The following is a 27676-nucleotide window of genomic DNA, read 5'->3' as shown; positions in this document are numbered from 1 at the left end:
TTAAAAACTACACAAATATTTTATGCAAAATATTTGCATAAACTTGGATGTCTGTGGGGAATTAGTGACTAAAGGTATATAGAGATGTGTCTGGATATTTGCTAATTGTGGCAATGTTTGATTTTATTAATAAAGCTTTTCTGATTTATATATAAAGAACTGACGTCCTGTTTAGAAAAACTGTTTTTATTTGTATGTTCATGGACGTGAGAAGAAAGTTTGTTTTCTTTCCACTAACCTGATCTTCAGGTTACATCCTATTTCACTTATGGACAACTGTCACCATATTTTATAAATGTTTCATGGAGATAGGTTCATTACACAATTTACTTGGTATGTGATTAATTTTTTATTACAGGGGTGGAAATAAATATTAAGTGTTATCTTAGGGTTACATTTATGTGGTAGTCTTTTCAAAACTCCTGATAGAGGTGCAAGTAATTAGGTTTTCTTTGATTTATTTTAATATTTATTCATCTTGGGATTGTTTTTGTTTAACCATACATTGACCTAAGTAACTACAATCAATTCTATAATTTAAATAGTTGACTTTAAATTATGGTTTAAATATTAAAATATTCTTTACTATATAAACTTGTATAATTTATAATAATCACAGTAATTACACTATGTAACAAAATTTTTACTTTTACTTGTTCCTGGGTAGAAAGTGTTATTTCCCAATTGCTTATGTCTAAAGTAAGTGGAAAAGACCTATTTTTCTCTTAACTTTGCTTTTGTGACCTGGGAGCGTATAACAAAAACATAAGACTATATTTGGGGGCTGATACGTGAAAGTGATTTACATTACTACTCATTTCTAAACATTTTTATATAACTTTAGTATAAATACATGTAAATCTTGATTCATATGTTGTTTTATTCAGAACTTATGTAAATGAAAATGTGCAAATTTACCTGTTTTTCCATAAAAAATAGGTTAGTTTCTAAATTTCATTATCCAGGTCACAAAAGCAAAGTTTGAAGGGAATAATGACCATTTTCTGTACTTTTACATCATAAACAATTAAGAAATAACACATATACTATCCAGGAACAAGGTTTGTGGTACACAGTGTTATTAAAATGCTGTATCCCTTCTAAAAAACTAGTCTTGCTTGCTGTGAAACTATAAATTGTGATAAACTATTCCTTATTAGTAAATAAACTCAAAACCATCATTAAGAATGCTTCGTATTAGACCATTTCCACGTACCTCCTTCAAGATATTGAGTGTTTCCTAGGTTTGTTCAGTAATTGTAGTAAATATACAAAGGTTTGTGTTGGTAAAACAGTTGGACACTTGTTTTATTGTAGTGTTTGATAAGAACTAGTAATCTTTATTGATGGTTATTAAAGTTATGTAGAAATGAGGTTTTATGATGCTACTGATAAGAAAATGTTAGTTCAAGATAAGTTTGGGCCCTTTCATTGTCATAACATGAGAAATACCATTGAAAGTATTGATGTAAGATTTATTGTTATAAGAGAAGACTGTTACACCCAATGAGAAGTATGTGGGAAGGGATAAGGTGTTCTGAGGCTGTGGTGGCTTGTTTTGTTATGTGTCAGCTTTCTGTATCCTATATTATACATAAAATTAGAATTGTTTATTCTGTGATAGAGTGGACAAAGTTACCATAATGAATACAGATAGGATTATACTTGGAATGTGTTTTAATAGTTAGTAATTAGGATAAGGTGTTCTGAGTGCTGTGGTGGCTTGTTTTGTTATGTGTCAGCTTGCTGTATCCTATATTATACATAAAATTAGAATTGTTTATTCTGTGATAGAGTGGACAAAGTTACCATAATGAATACAGATAGGATTATACTTGGAATGTGTTTTAATAGTTAGTAATTAGGATAAGGTGTTCTGAGTGCTGTGGTGGCTTGTTTTGTTATGTGTCAGCTTGCTGTATCCTATATTATACATAAAATTAGAATTGTTTATTCTGTGATAGAGTGGACAAAGTTACCATAATGAATACAGATAGGATTATACTTGGAATGTGTTTTAATAGTTAGTAATTAGGATAAGGTGTTCTGAGGCTGTGGTGGCTTGTTTTGTTATGTGTCAGCTTGCTTTCTGTATCCTATATTATACATAAAATTAGAATTTTTTATTCTGTGATAGAGTGGACAAAGTTACCATAATGAATACAGATAGGATTATACTTGGAATGTGTTTTAATAGTTAGTAATTAGGATAAGGTGTTCTGAGTGCTGTGGTGGCTTGTTTTGTTATGTGTCAGCTTGCTTTCTGTATCCTATATTATACATAAAATTAGAATTTTTTATTCTGTGATAGAGTGGACAAAGTTACCATAATGAATATAGATAGGATTATACTTGTAATGTGTTTTAATATTTAGTAATTATAGTGAATTAAAAAAGTTACTGTTGGACAAGTACATTTCTCATGCACATTAACATATTGAATTGTATAGCCACAACATACTTTATATCTGATTCAGGACATTCAAGTGTCTGGTGTTTTCTGTGAAATTAGTTAAGATCCAGACATGATGGTAGCTAGGATAATATAACATACTTTATATCTGATTCAGGACATTCAAGTGTCTAGTGTTTTTTGTGAAATTAGTTAAGATCCAGACATGATGGTAGCTAGGATAATATAACATACTTTATATCTGATTCAGGACATTCAAGTGTCTGGTGTTTTCTGTGAAATTAGTTAAGATTCAGACATGATGGTAGCTAGGATAATATGACATACTTTATATCTGATTCAGGACATACAAGTGTCTGGTGTTTTTTGTGAAATTAGTTAAGATCCAGACATGATGGTAGCTAGGATAATATAACATACTTTATATCTGATTCAGGACATTCAAGTGTCTAGTGTTTCTTGTGAAATTAGTTAAGATCCAGACATGATGGTAGCTAGGATAATATAACATACTTTATATCTGATTCAGGACATTCAAGTGTCTAGTGTTTTTGTGAAATTAGTTAAGATCCAGACATGATGGTAGCTAGGATAATATAACATACTTTATATCTGATTCAGGACATTCAAGTGTCTAGTGTTTTTGTGAAATTAGTTAAGATCCAGACATGATGGTAGCTAGGATAATATAACATACTTTATATCTGATTCAGGACATTCAAGTGTCTGGTGTTTTTTGTGAAATTAGTTAAGATCCAGACATGATGGTAGCTAGGATAATATAACATACTTTATATCTGATTCAGGACATACAAGTGTCTGGTGTTTTTGTGAAATTAGTTAAGATCCAGACATGATGGTAGCTAGGATAATATAACATACTTTATATCTGATTCAGGACATTCAAGTGTCTGGTGTTTTTTGTGAAATTAGTTAAGATCCAGACATGATGGTAGCTAGGATAATATAACATACTTTATATCTGATTCAGGACATACAAGTGTCTGGTGTTTTTGTGAAATTAGTTAAGATCCAGACATGATGGTAGCTAGGATAATATAACATACTTTATATCTGATTCAGGACATACCAGTGTCTGGTGTTTTTGTGAAATTAGTTAAGATCCAGACATGATGGTAGCTAGGATAATATAACATACTTTATATCTGATTCAGGACATACAAGTGTCTAGTGTTTTTTGTGAAATTAGTTAATATCCAGACATGATGGTAGCTAGGATAATATAACATACTTTATATCTGATTCAGGACATACCAGTGTCTAGTGTTTTTTGTGAAATTAGTTAAGGTCCAGACATGATGGTAGCTAGGATAATATAACATACTTTATATCTGATTCAGGACATTCAAGTGTCTGGTGTTTCTTGTGAAATTAGTTAAGATCCAGACATGATGGTAGCTATGATAATAAGTGGTGAGTGGTAAAAAATCAGTGAAGCCCATAGAAGTGTCTGTGGCTACTGAGTGACTTCTCAGGAAAAGTTTGTTTTCTTACAAGCTAATTGTGAGATAATCTATACTTTAACAGTAACAAAAGTTATTAGTGAACCTTTTCTCAGTGATACAGTTGTGAAAAAGTTAGGACACCCTATGAAAGCTTGTGTGTTTTTCTAACACTTTTGGATATATAGATATTTAATCTCAATCTCAACAATACTGAGAGATTATAGGAATACAACTAAACAAGTAAAACTGAAGAAAAGACTTTTCAAGATCTTCTGTAAATGTAATTTTACAAAAATGAATATTCTATCTGAGGAAAAAGTTAGGACGTTCTACCCCCTAATAGCTTGTTTTACCCCTTTTGGCTGAAATAACTGCAGTGAGATGTTTCTTGTAGCCATCTACCAGCCTCTGACATCAGTCTGAAGAAAGTTTGCCCCATTCCTCAATGCAGAATTCTTTCAGCTGAGAGATGTTTGAGGGGTTTCTTGCATGTACAGCCCATTTCAAGTCACCCCACAGCATCTCAATGGAATTATGATCTGGGCTTTGACTTGGCCATTCCAGGACTCTCCATTTCTTAGTTTTCAGCCAGTCCTTGGTGGATTTACTGGTATGTTTTGGTCATTGTCGTGTGGCAGGGTCCAGTTCCTCTTCAGCTTTAATTTTCGTACAGATGGTCTTTGTCTACATTCTCTCTGACAAACTTCAGTCTGGCCTTGATGTTTCTCTTACAGAGCAAAGGTTTCCTCCTTGCACACCTCCCATGCAAGTTAAACTTGTGCAGTCTCTTTCTGATTGTAGAGGCATGCACTTTTACATCAACAGAGCCTGTTGTAGGTTCTATGGTGACATGTTAGGATATTTGGAGACCTCTTTTAGCATCTTGCGGTCTGCTTTCGGGGTGCACTTGCTTGGACGACCAGACCTGGGCATGTTGGCAGTTGTTTTGAAAGTCCTCCACTTGTTGACTATTTTCCGGACAGTGGAATGGCTGATTTCAAAATCTTTTGGGATCTTTTTAAATCCCTTACCGGACTCATAAGCTGTTACAATTTTCTTTCTGAAGACCTCAGACAGCTCTTTTGCTCTCACCATGGTGCTCACTCTCACTTTAACAGTCAGGAGCACACCAAACTAAATGTCTGAGGTTTAAATAGGACAAGCCTTATTCACAATGCTGAGTAACGATCTTCTAATCATGTGCACCTGGTGTGACTCACCTGTGTGAGTTGAGCCATTTTAAGTGGGAATAAATGTGGGGGTGTCCTAACAGTTTCCTGAGTTAGAATATGCATTTTTGTAGAATTACATTTACAGACAATCTTGAAAAGTCTTTTCTTCAGTTTTAATTGTTCAGTTATATTCCTATAATCTCTCAGTATTGTTAAAATTGAAATTAAATATCTATATATCCAAAAATGTTACAAAAATACACAGGCTTTCATAGGGTGTCCTAATTTTTTCACATGACTGTAGTTCTAGGTGGTAGTAATGTTGCACAGTGATGGGAAAAACCAGGAGAATCCTAGGCACCCCTGCTCACTGTAGCTACAGCACTGTTCCCAATATTTTTTGTGAGATTTTTTAAAAGGAAAATCACTTGACATACAATCACTCAATATTAAGAATTTTCAAAGAATATAATTTCATGTTACTGTATTTAAAGTTGTATAATTTTTCTGTGATAATTATTATGAATTATAGATAAGTAGTGTACATTGGTATATACCCACAGGTAAGTTAGCTTCAGTTGTATATTATAGTTGTATAAATTACACAGTGGTTTACCTGAGACTTTTTAATTTAAAATTACTTTGTAATAGAGAAGGAAACAGTTGCATATATACCTGTCAGGAAAATTGCTGACACATTCTGTATATAATAGTTTTGGTTTCAGTTTACTGACTGATGAAGTAATGTTTTATTACATGTTGCAAGTTTTACAGTGAGGAAGACTAGTTTTTAGAACAGTTACAATGTTCCAGTCACTAGTGTGATATTTCTCAAATATATCTCGTACATGTTCTGACAACCAATCTTTGCTGTAAGATCTATAATTTGTAATAAAATCAAATCTCTGTATATTTGTCAAAGCTTGGAGACAATCTACGTATAAGATTACCTCTGTGTATCTTTCAGTGTAAGTGTTCATACAGTGGTTTGTTGAAATATTAGACAATCTACTTTTATAAGATTACCTCTGTGTATCTTTCAGTGTAAGTGTTCATACAGTGGTTTGTTGAAATATTCAGATAGTGTACTAGTTAGTCTTTCCAGTAATAAAATTGTACCTTATAGGGAATGAAAATAGTAGTTTTCATAAGAAACTATTAGCTGTTGTTACCACCGTTTTAACTAGACAATGATTTAACTTGATATAATTGTCTATATTGATTGGTGTAGCAAAACATGACCAGTTAATTGAAATTAGCATTATATTATTTTAACTACTTAAATAATTTAAATATTACCATTGAAATTAGTATTTATTATTATTTCAGCTACCAAAGTCTTTTGAGAATAACTGATGTTAAACAGTTATCAAATTTCACTAATTGCAAAGCTATAATTTCAACAGCAGTCGTGTTTTCATAGTGATGGTACAATACCTTAATTTCAACAAAGTGCAGTATTTGTTACTTAACATGTCTCATTGGTACTGATGTTTATAGCAGCTTTTCTCTCTTTCTAAAAGTCATTTGTTTATCTAATGTTGAATTTCATTGTTATCATAAACATCTCTAAACATTTAGGTAATCAGTTTCATTTTATTGAATGTCGTGATGGTCTTGACAGTGGAGAAGGCTGTGAAATAATAATTATTTGTGTAGAGGTGTTCCAGGTTTCTATAATCATGGTTTTAGTGTTTGTGTGTACAGATGTTTACATTGTTGGGGAAAAAACTATCCTACAGTTGCTGGAATGACAATGAAATTAGTTTGTAAACAGAAAAATATGTTGGTAACGTACAAGTGATAAGTAATGGAAGTTTGGTGTTGTTGCCAAACATTTAAAGTATTGCGAGATTAAACATACAATACACAATGTACTGAAACAGCCATTATATATTCTGGCTTAAAATGCTACATGTCCATATCCACAGGCCCACACACATACACTTAACCAAATTGTTACAGTTTGAAGCTACAGCCTTCTTATGTTTTATTATTTTATTTTGTTTTACAGCCAGTTGGAAAATTGTTTGCCCTTTCTCCTCACAATCAAATGAAGATGCCAGAAAGTGCCTGGAAGTTTGTATATAGCTCGTGTGTGTGGACAAGTACTGTGTATATAGTCTGTCTGTCTGGACGCTATCAGTTCTTTCACAGGCCTAGTACGGTGTGGGATAGTAAGTAGTAATTGTGTCTTGATTAAATATGTAAGATACAGTTCCTGATTTAGATGTAACATAACAGATATTATGAAATACAAATGTGGCAAACATTGGTCACCTGGTTCAAGGCTTGTGGGCAGATTAACTATAATTTAATATTTTAGGAAAAACAGAATCTAGTATTTAACAGTTTTCTATAAAACAGAGTTGGGGGAAGCTTAATTTACTTTCTAGAAAATACTGGTTCTGAAACATCAATGTAAGACTTTAAGCCCATATGATACATAAAGCTGGGCAAATTGATTTGATGGTTACCATCAGCTCTACAGGTTGATGTTGCATAAGATTAAGTTCATTAATGTATTGAACGTATCAAAAATTAAGATTTTTACAAAGTTAGGATTAGTGTGTAGAATACGTTGAAGTTAGTGTTTCTGAATATTCCACCTGTCCAGCTATAAATACTGCATGATTTAATACAAGTCTGTTCACATTAATCAGTTAGTCTTGTGATGTATAAAAATAATAAGTTAGTGTAAATTGTGGCTTCTGATTTACTTTCAACTAATCTAACTATCTAAGTAATTTAAGTATTACCATTATGTTCATTTTTGAGCACAAGGCTTCATTATGGGCCGTTTTCTGCTCATTACAAGTATTGAAATTTAATTCATAGCAGTATCAGTTTTAACCATGAGCAGTATCAGTTTTAACCATGAGCAGTATCAGTTTTAACCATGAGCAGTATCAGTTTTAACCATGTGGGTTGATGAGTTTAAAGGTTAGAAAATTAACAATGTTCACTAATTGCTCAGCTCTACTAATATACATGGTGTTGGAAAGTCACTGTGCAGTTTTGTAATCATGTTTTATTTCAAGCCAGCAACTGATGGTGGTGTTTAGAAACAAAGTAAGAAGGATCCAGGCCTGTATTGATGCCAACTGGGGTCACTTTCAACATTGTTTATAATTGTCATTCATATTTACCCCCTGTATTCTATATTGGAACATGTCTATTAATAAATATACAAGTGCATAGTGACTTTCCTGTAGTTGAGTGTATTCCACACTTTGTGAACCAGTTCAACAACAATATTTTGTGCCCCCTCCCCTTCTGAAGATAGTGTAATTGGAATGTGTTTTTCTGTTATGTCCTGTATTGTCTCATTATATTCAAGCTTTATATATGTCATGAAATCTTCCCACCATCTGTCAGCTTCTATAATCTGTGTTCTTTATAGTCTGTTTCTTGGGTTCATCTACTGTAGTTCCAAGTGTGTTTTCATCCTGACTATTTTAGTCCTAACTAACTAAATTATATCAAATATCCTTAAGGTACTAAATTCACAGTAATCTTCCTGTATCAAAGAATCTTGCTAGCTTTATCTTTTAGTAGCTTTTAAATTGTTTACCATGTCAGAGGGAAGAATCAGTCCTATGTATGTGTGCCTTTCTAAAGAGCACATGAATGGTTCTCGATACACATGAAACTGGTCCATTATCATTATAAATATTTTATTATAAGTTTGTGTTTACAATAAGTAATGTTATTTTTCAGAACAGGTACGGCATTTTGATCACTAGTGCTCAAGTGCACATGTTCTGTACTTTACACCAGTGATAAAAACATTGCACATGTTCTGAAATAGCAGTGTTGTTTTTTACTGTAGTTGCTGAAATGTGTACTAGAAAAATAATAATGGAATATTTTATGTCTATAATTTCTTTACCGTTCGGATATAAAATGTAATAAAGAACTCGTACTTTTAACTTGATGAGAACGTTTGTACAGATGTTAAGTTATTTTGACAGACATCTTATGTTAACAGCTATGAAAGAAACATCCATTTAAATTTTAAAATTTAAATATTTACTCTTCAGTCCATTTGATAATGGATTGTTGGTAACATTAACCCATACAACTCTTGTGTATTGACAACTTCTAACTGGCAGATACCTGGAGAGAATTTAACCACATTATCTCCAAACAGAAATGATTCTCCAGTGTTCTTTTGTTTAAAACATTTTATGTGCTTGTTTCTAGTTGGTTATGTTTTAAACTAAAGAAATGTGTAACAATTTGTTTTCTTGTTATGGAGGTCTTTCAGTTTTCCTTATATTTACCTAAAAAAAACAGTAATTAAATTCTAAATGATTAATTAATTAATTAAATTTTAAATGATTAATTAATTGTAGAAAATTCATATCAGTTTCATGATCAGCTAAATGGAATTTTTTTAAAACCACTTCTTGTCCAAGGGACAGTGCTGTAAAAAGTATTTTTTTTCCCGAACCAATAAGAAAGTGAAAAATGTAGACTATATAATTTTTTTCATAATCTTGCCTTGTTAATAGTTGAATACAAGTAATATGGTGTTATTTTCAACAGTTTTATCTGGAATAGAATTTAAATTGCAACTGTTGTACATTTATTCATGCATTGAATGGATTATAACAATTACTTGTTAATAGTTTTACAGTTAATTCTCCAAGTAATAACCATTTTAGTTGGCAAGGTAACCATTTTAATTTTTTCTTTGTGGTTTAGAATTTTTAGTAACTTGTATGTCTCACCATAAATCTATCTAGTCAAATTTAGACAATAGAACAATTAATGTCCAGAGGTTAAATTGCCAGAGTAAATCCCACTATACATGTGTGGGATTTATCACACATGCAAAACATAATGATGGATGTGTGGGATTTATCACACATGCAAAACATAATGATGGATGTGTGAGATTTATCACACATGCAAAACATAATGATGGATGTGTGAGATTTATCACACATGCAAAACATAATAATGGATGTGTGAGATTTATCACACATGCAAAACAAATCATATTTCATGAAACTTTTCATCGATGAGGTCAGTATACAGCATAATTTATGTAACGTCAGGATAGAGAAGATAAAATCATGTTAAACTTGCTGCAACAAGAAGCAACTTGTTTTTTTCTAAATCTTTGAGATAGTTTAGAACTATATCAAAATGCTTTTCACCTGTACCATCACTTATATGATTTCGAAACTTTTTTTTATGTATATATGATTCTAAATTAACTTGACGTCCTTAGATTAACCCTTGAACAGCAGAAATGTTGTCGGTAGCAGCATCAGTTTATGATGGCTGCTGTTCAAGGGTTCATAGCTGTCAGTTTTATATGGTTTCTGTATAAAAAATAGAAGTACAAAGAAAGTGGTAGGAACTGAAGTTAGTATGAAAGTTATAGGTGTGTAATGCTTATCACGTCAAGTTTGCACACAATGTTACACTAAAACTCATGATTTCAGGTTATATTAAAATGATTTCAAAAACAAATTCCCAACTTTCTATCTTTACCAAAGAAAGTTGTGGAGGTTATAATAATGTTCTAAGACTGAGATAATGTGTGTTGTAATGACGGAGGTGGCGTACTGTTATGATTTGATGACATGAATGAAAAGTTTGAAGGTCATATTCATATCTGTCACACAAAATTAATTGTAATAAGGAAACTGAATTTAACACTGGTTAAAGAAGGAGGTACAGTGAGGGACAAAGATTTACTACGATAATGTGTAAGATATTATGTACCTGGGTAATTTTATTAAAGTTTGTTTGCAGGAGAAGTTTAGTTGCTGTTTTTTTCATGATGAATAAAACTTCTGATGACAAATGATGAAACCACTTCATCACACTGAGCTTAGAAAAATATCTAAATGTTTTTGGAACTATAAATGTTTTTTTATTCATTGTAACAAATGTAAGGAGTACTTATAAAAATATCTAAATGTTTTTGGTACTATAAATGTTTTTTTATTCATTGTAACAAATGTAAGGAGTACTTATAAAAATATCTAAATGTTTTGGTACTATAAATGTTTTTTATTCATTGTAACAAATGTAAGGAGTACTTAGAAAAATATCTAAATGTTTTTGGTACTATAAATGTTTTTTTATTCATTGTAACAAATGTAAGGAGTACTTAGAAAAATATCTAAATGTTTTTGGTACTATAAATGTTTTTTTATTCATTGTAACAAATGTAAGGAGTACTTATAAAAATATCTAAATGTTTTTGGTACTATAAATGTTTTTTATTCATTGTAACAAATGTAAGGAGTACTTATAAAAAATATCTAAATGTTTTGGTACTATAAATGTTTTTTATTCATTGTAACAAATGTAAGGAGTACTTATAAAAATATCTAAATGTTTTTGGTACTATAAATGTTTTTTTATTCATTGTAACAAATGTAAGGAGTACTTATAAAAATATCTAAATGTTTTTGGTACTATAAATGTTTTTTTATTCATTGTAACAAATGTAAGGAGTACTTATAAAAAATATCTAAATGTTTTTGGTACTATAAATGTTTTTTATTCATTGTAACAAATGTAAGGAGTACTTATAAAAATATCTAAATGTTTTTGGTACTATAAATGTTTTTTTATTCATTGTAACAAATGTAAGGAGTACTTATAAAAAATATCTAAATGTTTTTGGTACTATAAATGTTTTTTTATTCATTGTAACAAACTTATATAAACTTGAAAAGTTGTTTGATTAATTAGCAGATACAATTTTTTTGTTTGTTTGAAAAGAAGCATGTCGAGGACTTCACCTTGAGATAAGTACTATTGAAATAAGCAATAAAAATTAGAAGTTTTATTTAGTTTTTTCATATTTAATTCTTTTATTACGTCACTTTCTATTTGGTAAATTATGTTGTGTAATATTTCTCTTTATGTCACTTTCAATAGATAATTACTATTGAAATAAGCAATAAAAATTAGAAGTTTTATTTAGTTTTTCATTAATACCACAAACAAATAGAAACTCAAAATGTTTACAACTATAAACATCAGAATTGGAGCAGTTGGTCCCCAACCCTCATGTAATAGTTTTAAAATTCTTGAATACATTTTTTCTTTGTTTGTACAAATTAGTTAGTATAAACATAGATTCAGAAGGTAAGGTAGACATATAAATAAATGTTATTTAATAAAGTTGGGAATTCTTTTTATTACAATACTTTTGCTTGTGTTTTTCTCTTCAGATTTCCATCATACCTGGACCCATTCTGCATCCAAATAAGCACATGTTGCTAGTTGGTTGCGAATGAGGAAGCATATTTTGAAATACTGACATAATTTTCTATTGCTTTCAGTGCCTGTATCAACCATCTTGGTAAACTTCACTTTGGAATATATTATTCTAACTTTGATATGTAATTTTTTTCAGATTGGCACATAGATGAACCCGTACCTATAGACATTTACATTCTCTACATAGTTCAGTGTAGTTTTTATCTACACTCAGTGTACGCTACACTCTTTCTGGATACCTGGAGAAAAGACTCGATTGTTCTTCTCATTCACCACGTGATCACTCTAGTGCTCGTGTCCAGCTCACTTGCCTTAAGGTTGGTATTTATGGGTTTATTTTGTATTTAGCTTTAAATGCTAAACACAACTTAGATTTAACAAGTATTATGTGAACTTGTTGAGTGTTATGTATTAAATGTTTACTTTTGTTGACTTGTATAGGTCACATTCTTTAGTTAAAAGGTAATCGAGTTAGTGTGTATCTAATTTTGTAATTGGTAAATCATGTTGTCTAGTATTCCTCTTTACGTCGCTTTCTGATTGGTAAATTATGTTGTGTAGTATTCCTCTTTACGTCACTTTCTGATTGGTAAATTATGTTGTCTAGTATTCCTCTTTGTCACTTTCTGATTGGTAAATTATGTTGTCTAGTATTCCTCTTTATGTCACTTTCTGATTGGTAAATTATGTTGTCTAGTATTCCTCTTTACGTCACTTTCTGATTGGTAAATTATGTTGTGTAGTATTCCTCTTTACGTCACTTTCTGATTGGTAAATTATGTTGTCTAGTATTCCTCTTTATGTCACTTTCTGATTGGTAAATGATGTTGTGTAGTATTCCTCTTTATGTCACTTTTCTTGTAATGTACAAACTCTACTAGCTGCTTATGTATTTCTTCTGTTTCAAGGATAAGCTACTTAGGTCTGGAACTTCCATCTGGTTGTGTAAGTATAGTACGTTCATGTAAGAGATGGATGTAGCTGTAAAAGTTTTGATTGGGTAAGAGTGATTTATAGAAGGATTACATGAGGTAGATGCTAAGCAATAATGGCTAGAAATAGCCATAAATTTACCAATTCCTAGGATGGCTAGAATTGGACATTTTACCATTCTTTAAAGTTGTGGATATGAACTATAGGTGAGACTAGTTTATAATATATCTTTGGTAAAGTTTATTCTAAAAATTGGAATTCAGTATCTGTGAGAGACACTGCAGGTAGCCCATTTTGTAGCTTTGCTCCTTCCAATAAAGTACCTTTTGTATATCACTTAATTTTAATAAGTATGTTTGCACAAAATAAGCCTGAACAACATTACTCTACAGTTAACAACAATGGATTTTACCAAAGATGTTATTATTCTGTTATAGCTTTAGTATTCATTTATTCTACATGTTTATATCTAAAGATATTTTTACAACTTGTATTAAATATTTACTCTGCTAATTTTAGTGTTTTTATAATGTAGTTTTTTTTTTTTGTAGGTATCAGAATATAGGTATTCTAGTATTGCTTCTTCATGACATCTGTGATGTGCAACTTGAATTTACAAAGTTGAATGTATATTTTAAGATTCAAGGAGGGCGTCTACAAAAACACCATGAACATGTTGCGAATTTGTCATTTTGTATTTTTGCTCTGACTTGGTAAGCAAACATTTAAGTCCTTGGAGTAAGGAAAGAGTTGTTTTTGCAGAGTCTGTGTTAAGAACAGTTCTTGAAAGTGTAACTTGATTAATTACACTAAATTAACCATGTATAATTGAGAACCTATTTGAGATTTTTAATTTCAATAAAAAAAGTTAGTTTAGAATTTTCGGTATAATAATAAAGCATTCATGGTAATTGTTGTTTTATGTACAAATACTTTAAAATATGTTGGGGTGACTCGTTCCAGATTGATGACAATATAAAGGTTATATCTACACACACACACACTCTCTCTCTCTCTAACTATTGAACACTTTAAACTCTAGGTTAGATAGTTGTGTTAAATTATTTATGGCTTGAAATGAAATACCAGTGGCTATACTGTCTGCTGTTACCATGACCATCTCACTTTGTATGTTATTAAACTAATGGAACTTGTCTTAGTCTCATAAGTGAACATTGTTTCCAATTTGAATTTGCATTTTTCTGTAGAAATAAATTGCTAGTGTAATTAATTGGAAGTAAACAAATCAGGTTATCCATTTAATTATTTGTCTGTATACATTTAAAATATAAAACTATGATATATTTGTAGCATTAGAAGGCAGGAAGTGAAAAAGACAAAGTTAACTGCAAGTTGAGATATTTGTTGTTCATATAATAAAGGAAGTTGTATGGTAAATAGAGTTTCAGAAAGTATGTAATGCCAACTTTCAGACAAGGAACAAAACATATGGTCAACTGAATTTTACAGTTTTTGGTATCACCAACTTCAAATTGCATTTATTAAAAATAAACTAACTTGGAAAGAGTTGGACATTGGTAAGGAATAATCATTTTATATTTTTGTAATATCATTTAAGTGCTTTTTAAATAAATTGGTGATTTTTAAATTTTTCAGGTTTGTGTCTCGTTTATATTGGTTTCCATTAAAAGTTCTTTATGTTTCATCACAAAATCTGGTAGACAGAAAATTATCTATTCCATTTGCAACATTTCTCAACTTACTTCTTTGGGTTCTTCTGGCTATGAATATTTATTGGTTTATGGTGAGTTTATTTTGAGCTTGTTTAAATTAGCCTAGAGAAGTTGAACAACCAGCTGGTGTAGTGTCATTATCACAGGTGATTAATATTGGTGTTAAACAGAGTTTTTTTACCATAAATACAGAGAACCTAACTACTAATGATAGAATAAAAACTGGTCACTAATGTTTGTAAGTTATGAAATTAACTTTCATTCCTTTATAAGACAGAAATAATTTCAACTGGAAAATATGCTTGTTGTGCAAGAAGTGTGGAAAATAATTTATCAGATTGAAGGTTTAGGAAGTAAAGCAGTGTCCTCTACATGAGATATTTCAGTTTTAAAGAAGAATGATTATTGAAATACCTAAAGTTTTCACAATTTATTTCAGCTCATACTTGGATTTCTCTTCAAAGTGGCTACAGGACAGATGCAAGAGGTTGATGACACAAGGGAATACGATGTCTTAGAAAAGATTGAGAAAAGAACTCACTATTCCAGTCTACAAAATGGGTATGTTTTAATATCTTTAGTTTTGATTGAACTCACCATTCCAGTCTACAAAATGGGTATGTTTTAATATCTTAGTTTTGATTGAACTCACCATTCCAGTCTACAAAATGGATATGTTTTAATATCTTAGTTTTGATTGAACTCACTATTCCAGTCTACAAAATGGGTATGTTTTAATATCTTTAGTTTTGATTGAACTCACCATTCCAGTCTACAAAATGGATATGTTTTAATATCTTTAGTTTTGATTGAACTCACCATTCCAGTCTACAAAATGGGTATGTTTTAATAGCTTAGTTTTGATTGAACTCACCATTCCAGTCTACAAAATGGGTATGTTTTAATATCTTAGTTTTGATTGAACTCACTATTCCAGTCTACAAAATGGATATGTTTTAATATCTTAGTTTTGATTGAACTCACCATTCCAGTCTATAAAATGGGTATGTTTTAATATCTTAGTTTTGATTGAACTCACCATTCCAGTCTACAAAATGGGTATGTTTTAATATCTTAGTTTTGATTGAACTCACCATTCCAGTCTACAAAATGGATATGTTTTAATATCTTAGTTTTGATTGAACTCACTGTTGTAGTCTACAAAATGGATATGTTTAATATCTTAGTTTTGATCCTTCTTTTAATGTGGATTTAGTTTGACATTCTTAAGTTCAAGATAACGCTTGAATTAATTGTACCTCTGTGTGTATGTGTGTTATATTAATCAACAGTTGGTAAATATGAAAATGAATTTCTGTTGGTAATGCATCTTTTTAATATTGTCCATAAATCAACTTGAACCATAGTTCAACTGTTTTCTAGTGCATTAGATAAACATGAGATTCTTTCATTCATCAGTAATGTCTACATCTGTTTGTTGCTAGCAATTAATATTTGGAAATTTTTGTATGCTAGTAGAATGTACACAAAGTTTCCAGTTGAATGTGATCTTAGGTTAAAGTTCATAAAATATCATGACCACTAGTGTTGTGTCCCTACGTCAGAGTACGTGCATGTTTTGTCCATCAGTGATTGTTTTGAAGTAAAATACACATCAGTTAAGTATCAACATGAATAGTTTTATACTGTTTGAAGTTTTCACATACTAGTTTTGGTTTTAACAGACTGTTCTAGTTTCCAGATCAAGATAATGTTTTGACTTTTTAACATGTTTCCATTCTATAAACGGACAGGAGTACTTTGATTTAAAATGTAAACCCTATTATTTTATGTTGAATATCTGCCACTAATTCTAACTTTGTTTAGCTTGCTAGTACGTGATGTTGAAACCACATGTGGAAATGTTTAATTTTATTAGCATGTGCAAAAGACTTGTTTGAAAACCTAATGTCTTAACTTGTCTCGGACAAATTACTTAAGTCTCATAGGCCAGCAGTTCATACTGGTATTGGCTGGATACGTTTTGTGGCTGTATATTGAAAGGATGACAATGTCTGTGGGAATTTTGAATGTTTTTGTTAGACTGGGAGACAATCCCATCTAGTTCACATGATCAGTCTCAGTCCTGAGTGTGTTACTCTAGTTAGTGTGTAACTAACTGAACTTGGTATGGCCTAGTGGTTAGTATGCTGGAATGTTGTTCTGTGAGTTTATGGTCTGTGTCCCATCATAGGAAAATTTTGGTTCACTCCTTTAGGTCATGAGTGTAAGAATGATTGTTTGATCACGAGTTGTCAGTTTGTGCACTTGACTTGCTGTTATACTTCTATTATGTCATGTTAAAATTAAGGACAGTTAGTGCAAATATATTGAGCATTGGATAAACGTAAACATGTGTTGTTTATGATAACTTTCAAAACTTCTCTAATTGTTTGGTGAGTTGTTAATCACAATATGAATATTATTATTTGCTCAGTTAATCCACTCTTGAAGTGTTATTATTACACAAGATTGAAGGAGAGCAACATATATGAGTATAATAAAGCTAAGTTACCTTACTTGAATGTTAATAATTAAAAGCAAATCAGTTTCACTTGATTCTTGAAAACAAATGTGGATGAACAGACCATTAAAAACAATGCAGTGAAACATAGGTACATTGTTTATTGTAAATCTATCTTCATCTTCTTACTGCTTGTCCCCATTTTATCATGTGTCCCTCTGCTTATGGAATGGATGCAAGGAAGAATGAAAAATGTGTGTTAAGGACTTAAGATATGTCAACATTTAAACATTTCTGGATTTATTATTTAGTTTTGGAGATTCCTTGTTATTAAGAGATTTACTCAAATTGTTTCTGTTTTTCTGAAGTTCCGATACTTATGATTCACACAGTAACAGAATCTAGCTATATATGTGTAAGATTTCATGCCATGTTATTCTGCTAAGTGTATTTAGCTTGTACAGCTGCTTGGTTTTAAGCTATCGTTTGTCCAAGCAGGGAAATTAGCATGTTCGTCTTGTTTTGGTTTTCATTTGAAAAATTACGAATTTCAGAATTGTAAAGAAACATTCAGAAGTTGATTAGTAGTGGTTGATTAACTCTCTCAATTTAACAACAATAGTCAACTGCTTCTGATCAACTTCTGAATGTTTCTCTCAATTTAAAAAAAATAAATCAGAAGTTGATCAGTAATAGTTGACTTGTTTTGTTTTTAATTGTGAGAAACATTTTGTGCTTGTATTTATTATCTTATTTAAAAACAACTAAAACAAAAATAAATGATGAAGGTAAATCCTAAATCACATGCAAGTTAAATTGATTTCTAAGATACATGTGCAGTGGTAACTTTTCTTCTCTGTAGAGATATCTCTCATAATGTACAGCACGATCCTCACTTCATCTCTGCCCGATCACGAAAGACTTTGCAAGTAAAGACTGTACTTTCTAATGGAAGAACAGCTAAAGATGGTCATTAAGCAGCATATCCTTTGTTTTCTGTTATTAGTGTTTTTGTAGTTCCAATGAATGCAAGTGATTTAAAGTAATCTCCTTTCTCTTCCAAACAAATGGTGTGTATTTGGTTTATGTAACTTTGAGATTAAATAAGCCACTGAAACCTTAATTGATAACATGATCTCACGTGTGTAACTGTAGGTGGAGCTGTTTCATGATTAGTGGTATGTGTCCAATCACTTCTGTATTGCATCTTATTGTGTGATTTATAAAACTAATCATTGTAAACATTTTTATGTATATTTTTTCTGTATGGCATTATTCATTTGGAATTATCATATGGCACCAGTGTAAAAGTGTAAAATTGTCTTGCTTTTTATCTTGCTCTGTTAATTTGTTTTATACTTCCAAATGCAGGGAGGGCACGAGAAAAAAAATCTTTCATTCTGTGTACATGAAGTGTTAAAACCAAGTTATAGAATTAACCAAGTACAAGTTTAAATGTAGTAACAGTTCTCTCTTAAATACTTTCATGTGTGGTATCGAAAACTAACCACATAAACAAAAAACGTTCACTATGGATTTCTATCTCCTTGAATGTAGTGTGAATGCTAGTATGTTTGTGTGTGTGAGATTCACACTGTTATGTAACTATAATAATTTGAGGCTCGATCTTACCTCAGACTAAATACTAGCTTCATTGGTATGTATATCTTTTTAATGTTGGTGCTATTTTATTGTTTATAGTATATAACCAATATTATCCTGCCAGTAACAAAGTAGATTGGTTACTTGGAAAATACAGACTTAATGTTTATCCATAATGTATGTTTTTAAATATATCATCTCTAAGACAATAAATATTTCTTTTTCAAAGGAAGAAAGAATTTTTAAATTCCAGAAAAATTAAACTAAAAAAGAACATTACTTGTCTGATATTTATATTAAAAAAATCCATAATTTAAATTTTTGAGAACAACCTTTATATTGGAAATTAATTTTGGGCCTTTTATATAAGTTGATTACATGTAGGTCGTATAAAGTTTATAGATGTATAAGTTGATTACATGTAGGTCGTATAAAGTTTATAGATGTATAAGTTGATTACATGTAGGTCGTATAAAGTTTATAGATGTATAAGTTGATTACATGTAGGTCGTATAAAGTTTATAGATGTATATGTTGATTACGTGTAGGTCGTATAAAGTTTATAGATGTATAAGTTGATTACGTGTAGGTCGTATAAAGTTTATAGATGTATAAGTTGATTACGTGTAGGTCGTATAAAGTTTATAGATGTATATGTTGATTACATGTAGGTCGTATAAAGTTTATAGATGTGTAAGTTGATTACATGTAGGTCGTATAAAGTTTATAGATGTATAAGTTGATTACATGTAGGTCGTATAAAGTTTATAGATGTATAAGTTGATTACATGTAGGTCGTATAAAGTTTATAGATGTATAAGTTGATTACATGTAGGTCGTATAAAGTTTATAAATGTATAAGTTGATTACATGTAGGTCGTATAAAGTTTATAAATGTATAAGTTGATTACATGTAGGTCGTATAAAGTTTATAAATGTATAAGTTGATTATGTGTAGGTCGTATAAAGTTTATAGATGTTAATATGGAGCTAGACGTCAATGAGTGAGCTAAAAACTAGTACACAAATGCTTGTAATGTGTTCTGAACTAAATAGTTTCTTCTGCATCTTTCATTTAACCTTCCAAAAAGTACTCAAACACATATCAGACATGGAAGGAATAACATTCACTCAATAACTTGTCTACATAAGTTACTGTTTTTCACTCTTAAACTCAGTGAAATTCTAGAATATTTCTGAAAGGAGATACAGTTCTTATTACATTAAATCTGATACAGATGTACAGTTATTACATTGAATCTGATACAGATGTACAGTTATTACATTGAATCTGATACAGATGTACAGTTATTACATTGAATCTGATACAGATGTACAGTTCTTATTACATTGAATCTGATACAGATGTACAGTTATTACATTGAATCTGATACAGATGTACAGTTATTACATTGAATCTGATACAGATGTACAGTTATTACATTGAATCTGATACAGATGTACAGTTATTACATTGAATCTGATACAGATGTACAGTTCTTATTACATTGAATCTGATACAGATGTACAGTTCTTATTACATTGAATCTGATACAGATGTACAGTTCTTATTACATTGAATCTGATACAGATGTACAGTTCTTATTACATTGAATCTGATACAGATGTTACTTTTAGAGCATCAGTATTTAAGGAAATGAAATTAAAAAAGCTTGTCTTATGGCTTTGCCAGGAGTTAACAGTTTTAGAAGTGAAATAACCATGGTATGAAACCTACAAATCTGTTACTTCAAGTGCCAGGAGTTAACAGTTTTAGAAGTGAAATAACCATGGTATGAAACCTACAAATCTGTTACTTCAAGTGTTTACTATTCTTAAGGTGTTAACAGTTTTAGAAGTGAAATAACCATGGTATGAAACCTACAAATCTGTTACTTCAAGTGTTTACTATTCTTAAGGTGTTAACAGTTTTAGAAGTGAAATAACCATGGTATGAAACCTACAAATCTGTTACTTCAAGTGTTTACTATTCTTAAGGTGTTAACAGTTTTAGAAGTGAAATAACCATGGTATGAAACCTACAAATCTGTTACTTCAAGTGTTTACTATTCTTAAGGTGTTAACAGTTTTAGAAGTGAAATAACCATGGTATGAAACCTACAAATCTGTTACTTCAAGTGTTTACTATTCTTAAGGTGTTAACAGTTTTAGAAGTGAAATAACCATGGTATGAAACCTACAAATCTGTTACTTCAAGTGTTTACTATTCTTAAGGTGTTAACAGTTTTAGAAGTGAAATAACCATGGTATGAAACCTACAAATCTGTTACTTCAAGTGTTTACTATTCTTAAGGTGTTAACAGTTTTAGAAGTGAAATAACCATGGTATGAAACCTACAAATCTGTTACTTCAAGTGTTTACTATTCTTAAGGTGTTAACAGTTTTAGAAGTGAAATAACCATGGTATGAAACCTACAAATCTGTTACTTCAAGTGTTTACTATTCTTAAGGTGTTAACAGTTTTAGAAGTGAAATAACCATGGTATGAAACCTACAAATCTGTTACTTCAAGTGTTTACTATTCTTAAGGTGTTAACAGTTTTAGAAGTGAAATAACCATGGTATGAAACCTTCAATTCTTAAGGTGTTAACAGTTTTAGAAGTGAAATAACCATGGTATGAAACCTTCAATTCTTAAGGTGTTAACAGTTTTAGAAGTGAAATAACCATGGTATGAAACCTTCAATTCTTAAGGTGTTAACAGTTTTAGAAGTGAAATAACCATGGTATGAAACTTCAATTCTTAAGGTGTTGCCAGAAACTTTGAACTTATCATTTGTAGCTGTTTTGATTTTTAAAAATTTTATAAAATTAAAAAAAAATTTAAATTTAAACTGCTAGAAATTAATTTCATATCTCCAATAAACTAAACTTTAATATTTGTTAAACTATATTTCTGAAGTGACTTTGGTTTAATGGTGCTATATGGTTTTATTGAAAATGTTTTAGTGTGGTTAAGTTCTTACATTAGATATTCTGTTCTTTTATGTAGAGAAATTATTTAACTGTCCAAATTAATATTTATAGCTAGCAAATTGTTCAGTAATGTTAATTATAAAAACTAGATATATTCTTATCAGTACGTGTAAAAGATATGTGACTTGAAAATGAAGAACTGAAAAATAACTACCCATTTCTCTTACCTGTATTCATGCATCGAATTCTGACTAAGTATTTATTTGATGTACTTTGATTTTTAATTTTCTCTTATTACATTAATATGTGGAATTGCTGGAGATTGTATTCTTTGAACAATTTTTCTATAACATCTCCTATCTTGTAAAGTTTAATATTTTTTATTCACATTTAGAATTATAAAGTATTTCATTGACCAACAAGAGAAGATCAGTCTCAAATCTAGTCGTACAGTCCTGATTTATTATCAGTTTAAACAAAAGATTGAAATCTGGTAATGGCTGTTTCTTCTAAGAGGGAAAACAGTACGTTGGAATTATTCATTGTTTAAGTTCTGAGGTTGGAACTCTGATCTATCTAATTCTGAAAATCAGTGTAAGTTCTGAGGTTGGAACTCTGATCTATCTAATTCTGAAAATCAGTGTATGTAACTTTACTCAACTCCAGTTCCTAACTTGGAACTCTGATCTATCTAATTCTGAAAATCAGTGCATGTAACATTACTCAACTCCAGTTCCTAACTGTTATTGATTTTATGAAGGCTTAGAAGTTCTAGCTGCTTAAATATAAGTCTCTTTATTTTTCTAAGTGGAGATAATTTTCTATAAACAAAAGCAGCAAAATAATGCCGTTAGCTGTTACTTGTAACAATGTTTGTTGCAGCATAAACCTTTATTTTTAATCATTCTTCTGTAAAATGTGAAAATATTTAAAACATTGTACATACCATGAAGTATTAAGATAAATTTGTAACTAAAAAATGAAATATATTTTTTCCAGAGTTAGATTAGTAACAAATCTAAATATTTTTAACATGTTAAGATTTGGTAATTATATATTTTTCTACCATTGGGAAATAGACAAATACTATTTTTATACCAGATACTACTAAGGATGTGAAAATTCCTCACATGATTAGTCGTGTTTTTTAGATTAATCTGATGATAGAAATATTTTCCACTAATCATTATGGGACAAGATATTAAATATTCTGTGTTATCACTGATAATTTGATTAGTTTGTAATTTGGGTTTAATTAAGAATAGCTTCTTTTATTTATTTTTTGTCAAAATGTGTGGTTGTAGCAAATGTTTGATTTTCTAATTAGTCCTTGGCTTAGTGTCCCCGATTGTGGACCTCAAGGATCTATGACATTTTTCTGTTGCTACCAAAACAAAGAAAGCACTCTTCACCTTGAGGCTGTAGGTGTGTGATAAGAGTGATAGTCAAATTGTATTATTCAGTTAAGCTTAGTTTAAGAGTTTTTGGGTGTTTTTCACTTGCTGTCTTCTAGTGTATTCAAATTATAGATTTGTTAGTGTATATGTCCTTGGTGTAAGATTCTGAAACAACTGTCTCTATCTGTCAAAACTTAAGGGAATTGTATTTTTTGTTAGAACTTACTGCTCATATGAAGAAATACTTGGATGTTAAACTAAAGAAACCTGGACCAATGGTGATTACAGTGAGTTTCACATTTAAGTGTTGTTGGATCATCCAGGTTTACCTGATCTACAAACTGGAACATTTATACCTGAAAATCTTGTCCCCTATAATAATATTATTCTCATTAGTGGTTCTCAGTCTCATAACTTTAAGTTTAGGCCTAAACTCTCTTGTGATTTTAATAGCTTGAATAGTTTAATGCAGTTTAAGTCAGTTCTTGGTTTTCTGCTCAGTGTAAGTCTTCACAGAAATTAGGATTATACAGTTTTGATTTTTGAAAAACTTACAGTTGATATTCTAGGTTCCTTCAAGAATATCTGATAAGTATAGTTTTTTTTATTACATGGATAATTTTCAGTAATTACATTATGAATTGAGCAAGAGATGGATGCTTTCTGATAATGATAATGGTTTTGTTTAGAATTTAAACTTAAGTTGTATATTCATCTACCAGTTGTTTATCTTAAAACCCATGTTTTGTTCTCAACTTTATTTTATATAATAGATAAACTGATGACTGTTTTACTGGGCCAGAAGCATGATAACTTTTCATTGTAACTGTTGAAGATTTGTATAACAAATGGTTGTACTTTTTCTTGTTCCCACTTGGGCTTCAGTTCTTGTTCATATCTGTATATGGCTAGCCATGATTATATTAGTAAAACAAAACTGATGAGTAGTGGGACAGTATTTATATGACTAAAAAACAGTGTTCTGCTTGTTGCACATATTTCAATATTTGTCATCTTTTTGTTTTTAATTATATGCCAGTTAATGCTACAGATCATATGTTGAGTTACTGTCAGTGTCATTCAGATGGATGTGATGGAGAGTTTTATGATTTCTTAAGCACACATAGTTTCTTCCAGGTGGGTTTCTAAAATAAACTTATTCTTATTGGAAACTTCTGTTAAGTCATTAAGTGAATCAATTGGGGGAAAACTAAAAATTGAACTGGAGCAGAATCCTTTAATTGATAAATGGTAAAAGCAAAGATATTCAAGCCATATCGCACATATAAGATTGACTTTTATTGGTTCTGTATATAATAATAAGAAAATCGAAATGATTTGTAGAATTTTTAACAGGTAATTGTAAATTGATTCTCATTGAACTACTTTGAAAAAATATACATGTAAGTAAAGATATTATGGGATGGTAAATCTTGTATGTTTTGAAATATAGTAATCATTTATGACCATATTTACTAATGGGTGGTGTTAACATTGACAACCATGTTTACTAATGGGTGGTGTTAACGTTGACAACCATGTTTACTAATGGGTGGTGTTAACGTTGACAACCATATTTACTAGTGGGTGGTGTTAACATTGACAACCATATTTACTAGTGGGTGGTGTCAACGTTGACAACCATATTTACTAGTGGGTGGTGTCAACGTTGACAACCATATTTACTAGTGGGTGGTGTCAACGTTGACAACTATATTTACTAGTGGGTGGTGTCAATGTTGACAACCATATTTACTAGTGGGTGGTGTCAATGTTGACAACCATATTTACTAGTGGGTGGTGTCAACGTTGACAACCATATTTACTAGTGGGTGGTGTTAACAAAAAAGCAATTTGTGATTGTTTTTGATCACATCATTGTGCACACCCACTCCACCCTGTGACTCAGAAGTAAGCTTGTGAGCTTAGAAGCTTTTAAGCTGTAATTTAAGAGTATTATTACAGTGAGTAAAGTATAGATAGCTCATTGTATAGTTTAACACTTGAGCAAGCATATTATAAAAGTAAAATAATGAACATGCTTTCACCAAAATAGCCATGTTAGAAATAAAGGGACCATCCATGTAAAGAATTTGTTTTAATATGATTCCCATTTGGATAATCCTATGTTGATTTGAATATCACTGTCCTGTTTTAATTATCTACCATTAAAAGGGGGCTGTTTTTAAATACAATATTTAATATAAAGACTTTTTTTTTAACAAGTACAGATAAAGTGTCACAAGGTGATGTGTCAATATAGTAAGTGTTTCTTTGCTTACTACATTTTTTATTTTGTCAAACAGAATAACATTTCCTCTGTCTTTTGATTATTTCTTTTAAACTGCAAAGGATGTTAAATTATTTTTTATGTGACTATAAAGTGCTGAGATCTGTCTAGATATTAAACTAGTGGCACCATACAACATTTAAAACAGCTGTGACAATGTATCTCCAGTTTGGCCGTGGACTTGTTTGTTTCATTATTAATCTTGAATCGCTAACTTAATGTCTTTTGGATAATTCACTTAGTTCACGTTTCTTCTGGGAGGATTTTTAAATTTGGAAATAATTATTTTTCAACAATAACAAGGCTTAGGTTTCTTAAACCACCACTCCTAGAAATGTGACTGTAGATAATGGAAGCCATTGAAACATTGTTTCTGTATGAAAATGAAAAGATGTCAGCTCTTGTATTTAACTCTGATTTATGCTAATTAATTTTCGTTTGTGACCTTGTTGGAGAGGTTAGTCATGGTTATGTATTCAGTGTTCAGTGATGAGTTTGGGTGGCAAAAGATAGTTTTTTAAATCTACACATTTTCTCTTGAAATGAGTTTGTATCAGTCTAAATGGTGAGGTTAGGGTGTGATCTGTCAATTTTTGACATTTATCTTTTGAAACTTTGATAAAACGTGCTGTTTTCTATCAGCATTGAAACAAATGTATGACTGTTTAGGCTAGTTACTAATTTTAATAATGAAACATGGCCAGTTTCATATCCTTTTGAGTTTGAAGTTTGTAGGTAACAAGTTTACTAGCCTTTTTGTAGATGTAATATTTCAATACAAAATATTTTGTGTATATTGTATAACAGATTCATGTACCTCACTTGTTTGTGTTTCATCACTGATGTTGATTTTGTACATTGGTAGCTTTCATACTGAAGCTACTATAACTTGGTCAGGTACTTTGAAAGGCACAAACATAGTTAAATTGGTGATGAGTTGACTTGTTATTGGTAAGTCATCTAATTTCTGTTCCTAAAAATTCTCATGTGACAACTCTGAAAGTAACAGACATGTGGTAATTATGCTTTAAGGTATTAAGCAATCATTAGTTGGGGGAATTCAATATTAATATCAAGATTTGTTTCTCTTAAGGTTTGCTGAAGTAACTTTTCACATACTAATCATTTGGGGACTTCAGGGTTATCATCAAAATTTGTCTCTTTAAATGCTTACTCTTGTAAATTTTGACACCCTGTAATCAGTATCTTCTGACAATCTTCAGAGAAATAAGTATCCATTAAATCCCCATAGAAATACTGACAGCTTCTTTTGTGTAATCTATTACGTATGCACTTCGACTACACAGGTTTCAGGTGCCCTTTGTAATAATATGGTTTGTTCACTGATGTCTGATAACTCGCTTATACAAAAGTACACAGACACCTCTGGCTGTATGGTATTTCCTGTCCAGTGTTCACATACAGAAGTGATTTAGCAACTTTTTAAATCCATTTGACCCACAAAGGATACAGAAAGCATCATATATGTATTTTCCATAATGCCTGAAAATGAACAAATTAACACGGTTGTTACCCAAAGGAGTTGTCATGTGATTATGTGGTAAAAACAACAAACTAAATACTTATCTGTAATTGTACATTATCTGTATTTTGTTTGTGACTTGTGAATATCTCTCTTTGGAAAATTGAAACAATTTACATTAAACTTTGTATCTTATGTTCTACCACTATTTGTAAACATGTATTTTTTTATTTGTGATTGGAAGAGAAATAAACCTATTGTTGATCTATTTCTTCATTGTCATATTTCATTTGTTCCAAATATTGTTGTGAAAATAAACTTTTGTTGTACAGAAAAGCTTGTGTGTCTGTTGTTTTTGTTCAATAATAATTGTCTATTATATGATTGCTTACAAGAAACTCATCCATACTTACTGATATGAGAGAAAAAGATAACTTTATGGTAATGTTGCTGTGACTTGTTGGAGATTAAATTTAAACAATAAACAAACAGTACAGTGTCCAGTTGTTTTAAAATAATATATTAAAACAAGTCAAACCTCTGTATACAAATGTTCATTACACAATT

General features: G+C 30.6%; 1 protein-coding gene across 5 annotated transcripts in view; it reads left to right on the top strand.

Annotated features, from left to right (window-relative positions):
- Positions 1 to 27380, top strand: part of LOC143237618 (ceramide synthase 1-like) — a 47323-nt gene extending 19943 nt beyond the window's left edge. For 2 of the 5 annotated variants that reach the window (XM_076477069.1, XM_076477096.1), the window contains exons 2-7: positions 7066 to 7228; positions 12445 to 12625; positions 13793 to 13954; positions 14859 to 15006; positions 15375 to 15496; positions 18262 to 27380. In XM_076477069.1, the coding sequence (XP_076333184.1) occupies positions 7066 to 7228; positions 12445 to 12625; positions 13793 to 13954; positions 14859 to 15006; positions 15375 to 15496; positions 18262 to 18376 (891 nt within the window). In that variant the 3' untranslated portion in view covers positions 18377 to 27380. The remainder of the gene's footprint in view (positions 1 to 7065; positions 7229 to 12444; positions 12626 to 13792; positions 13955 to 14858; positions 15007 to 15374; positions 15497 to 18261) is intronic. The other 3 variants (XR_013020169.1, XR_013020170.1, XM_076477088.1) reach the window with 3 other exon arrangements.
- The last annotated feature ends 296 nt before the right edge of the window (positions 27381 to 27676 follow it).

This window comes from Tachypleus tridentatus, chromosome 2, assembly GCF_004210375.1.
Source record: "Tachypleus tridentatus isolate NWPU-2018 chromosome 2, ASM421037v1, whole genome shotgun sequence".
Lineage (NCBI taxonomy): Eukaryota > Metazoa > Arthropoda > Merostomata > Xiphosura > Limulidae > Tachypleus > Tachypleus tridentatus.
Note: the sequence above shows the minus strand (reverse complement) of the source record. Positions and strands in the feature narration are given on the sequence as shown.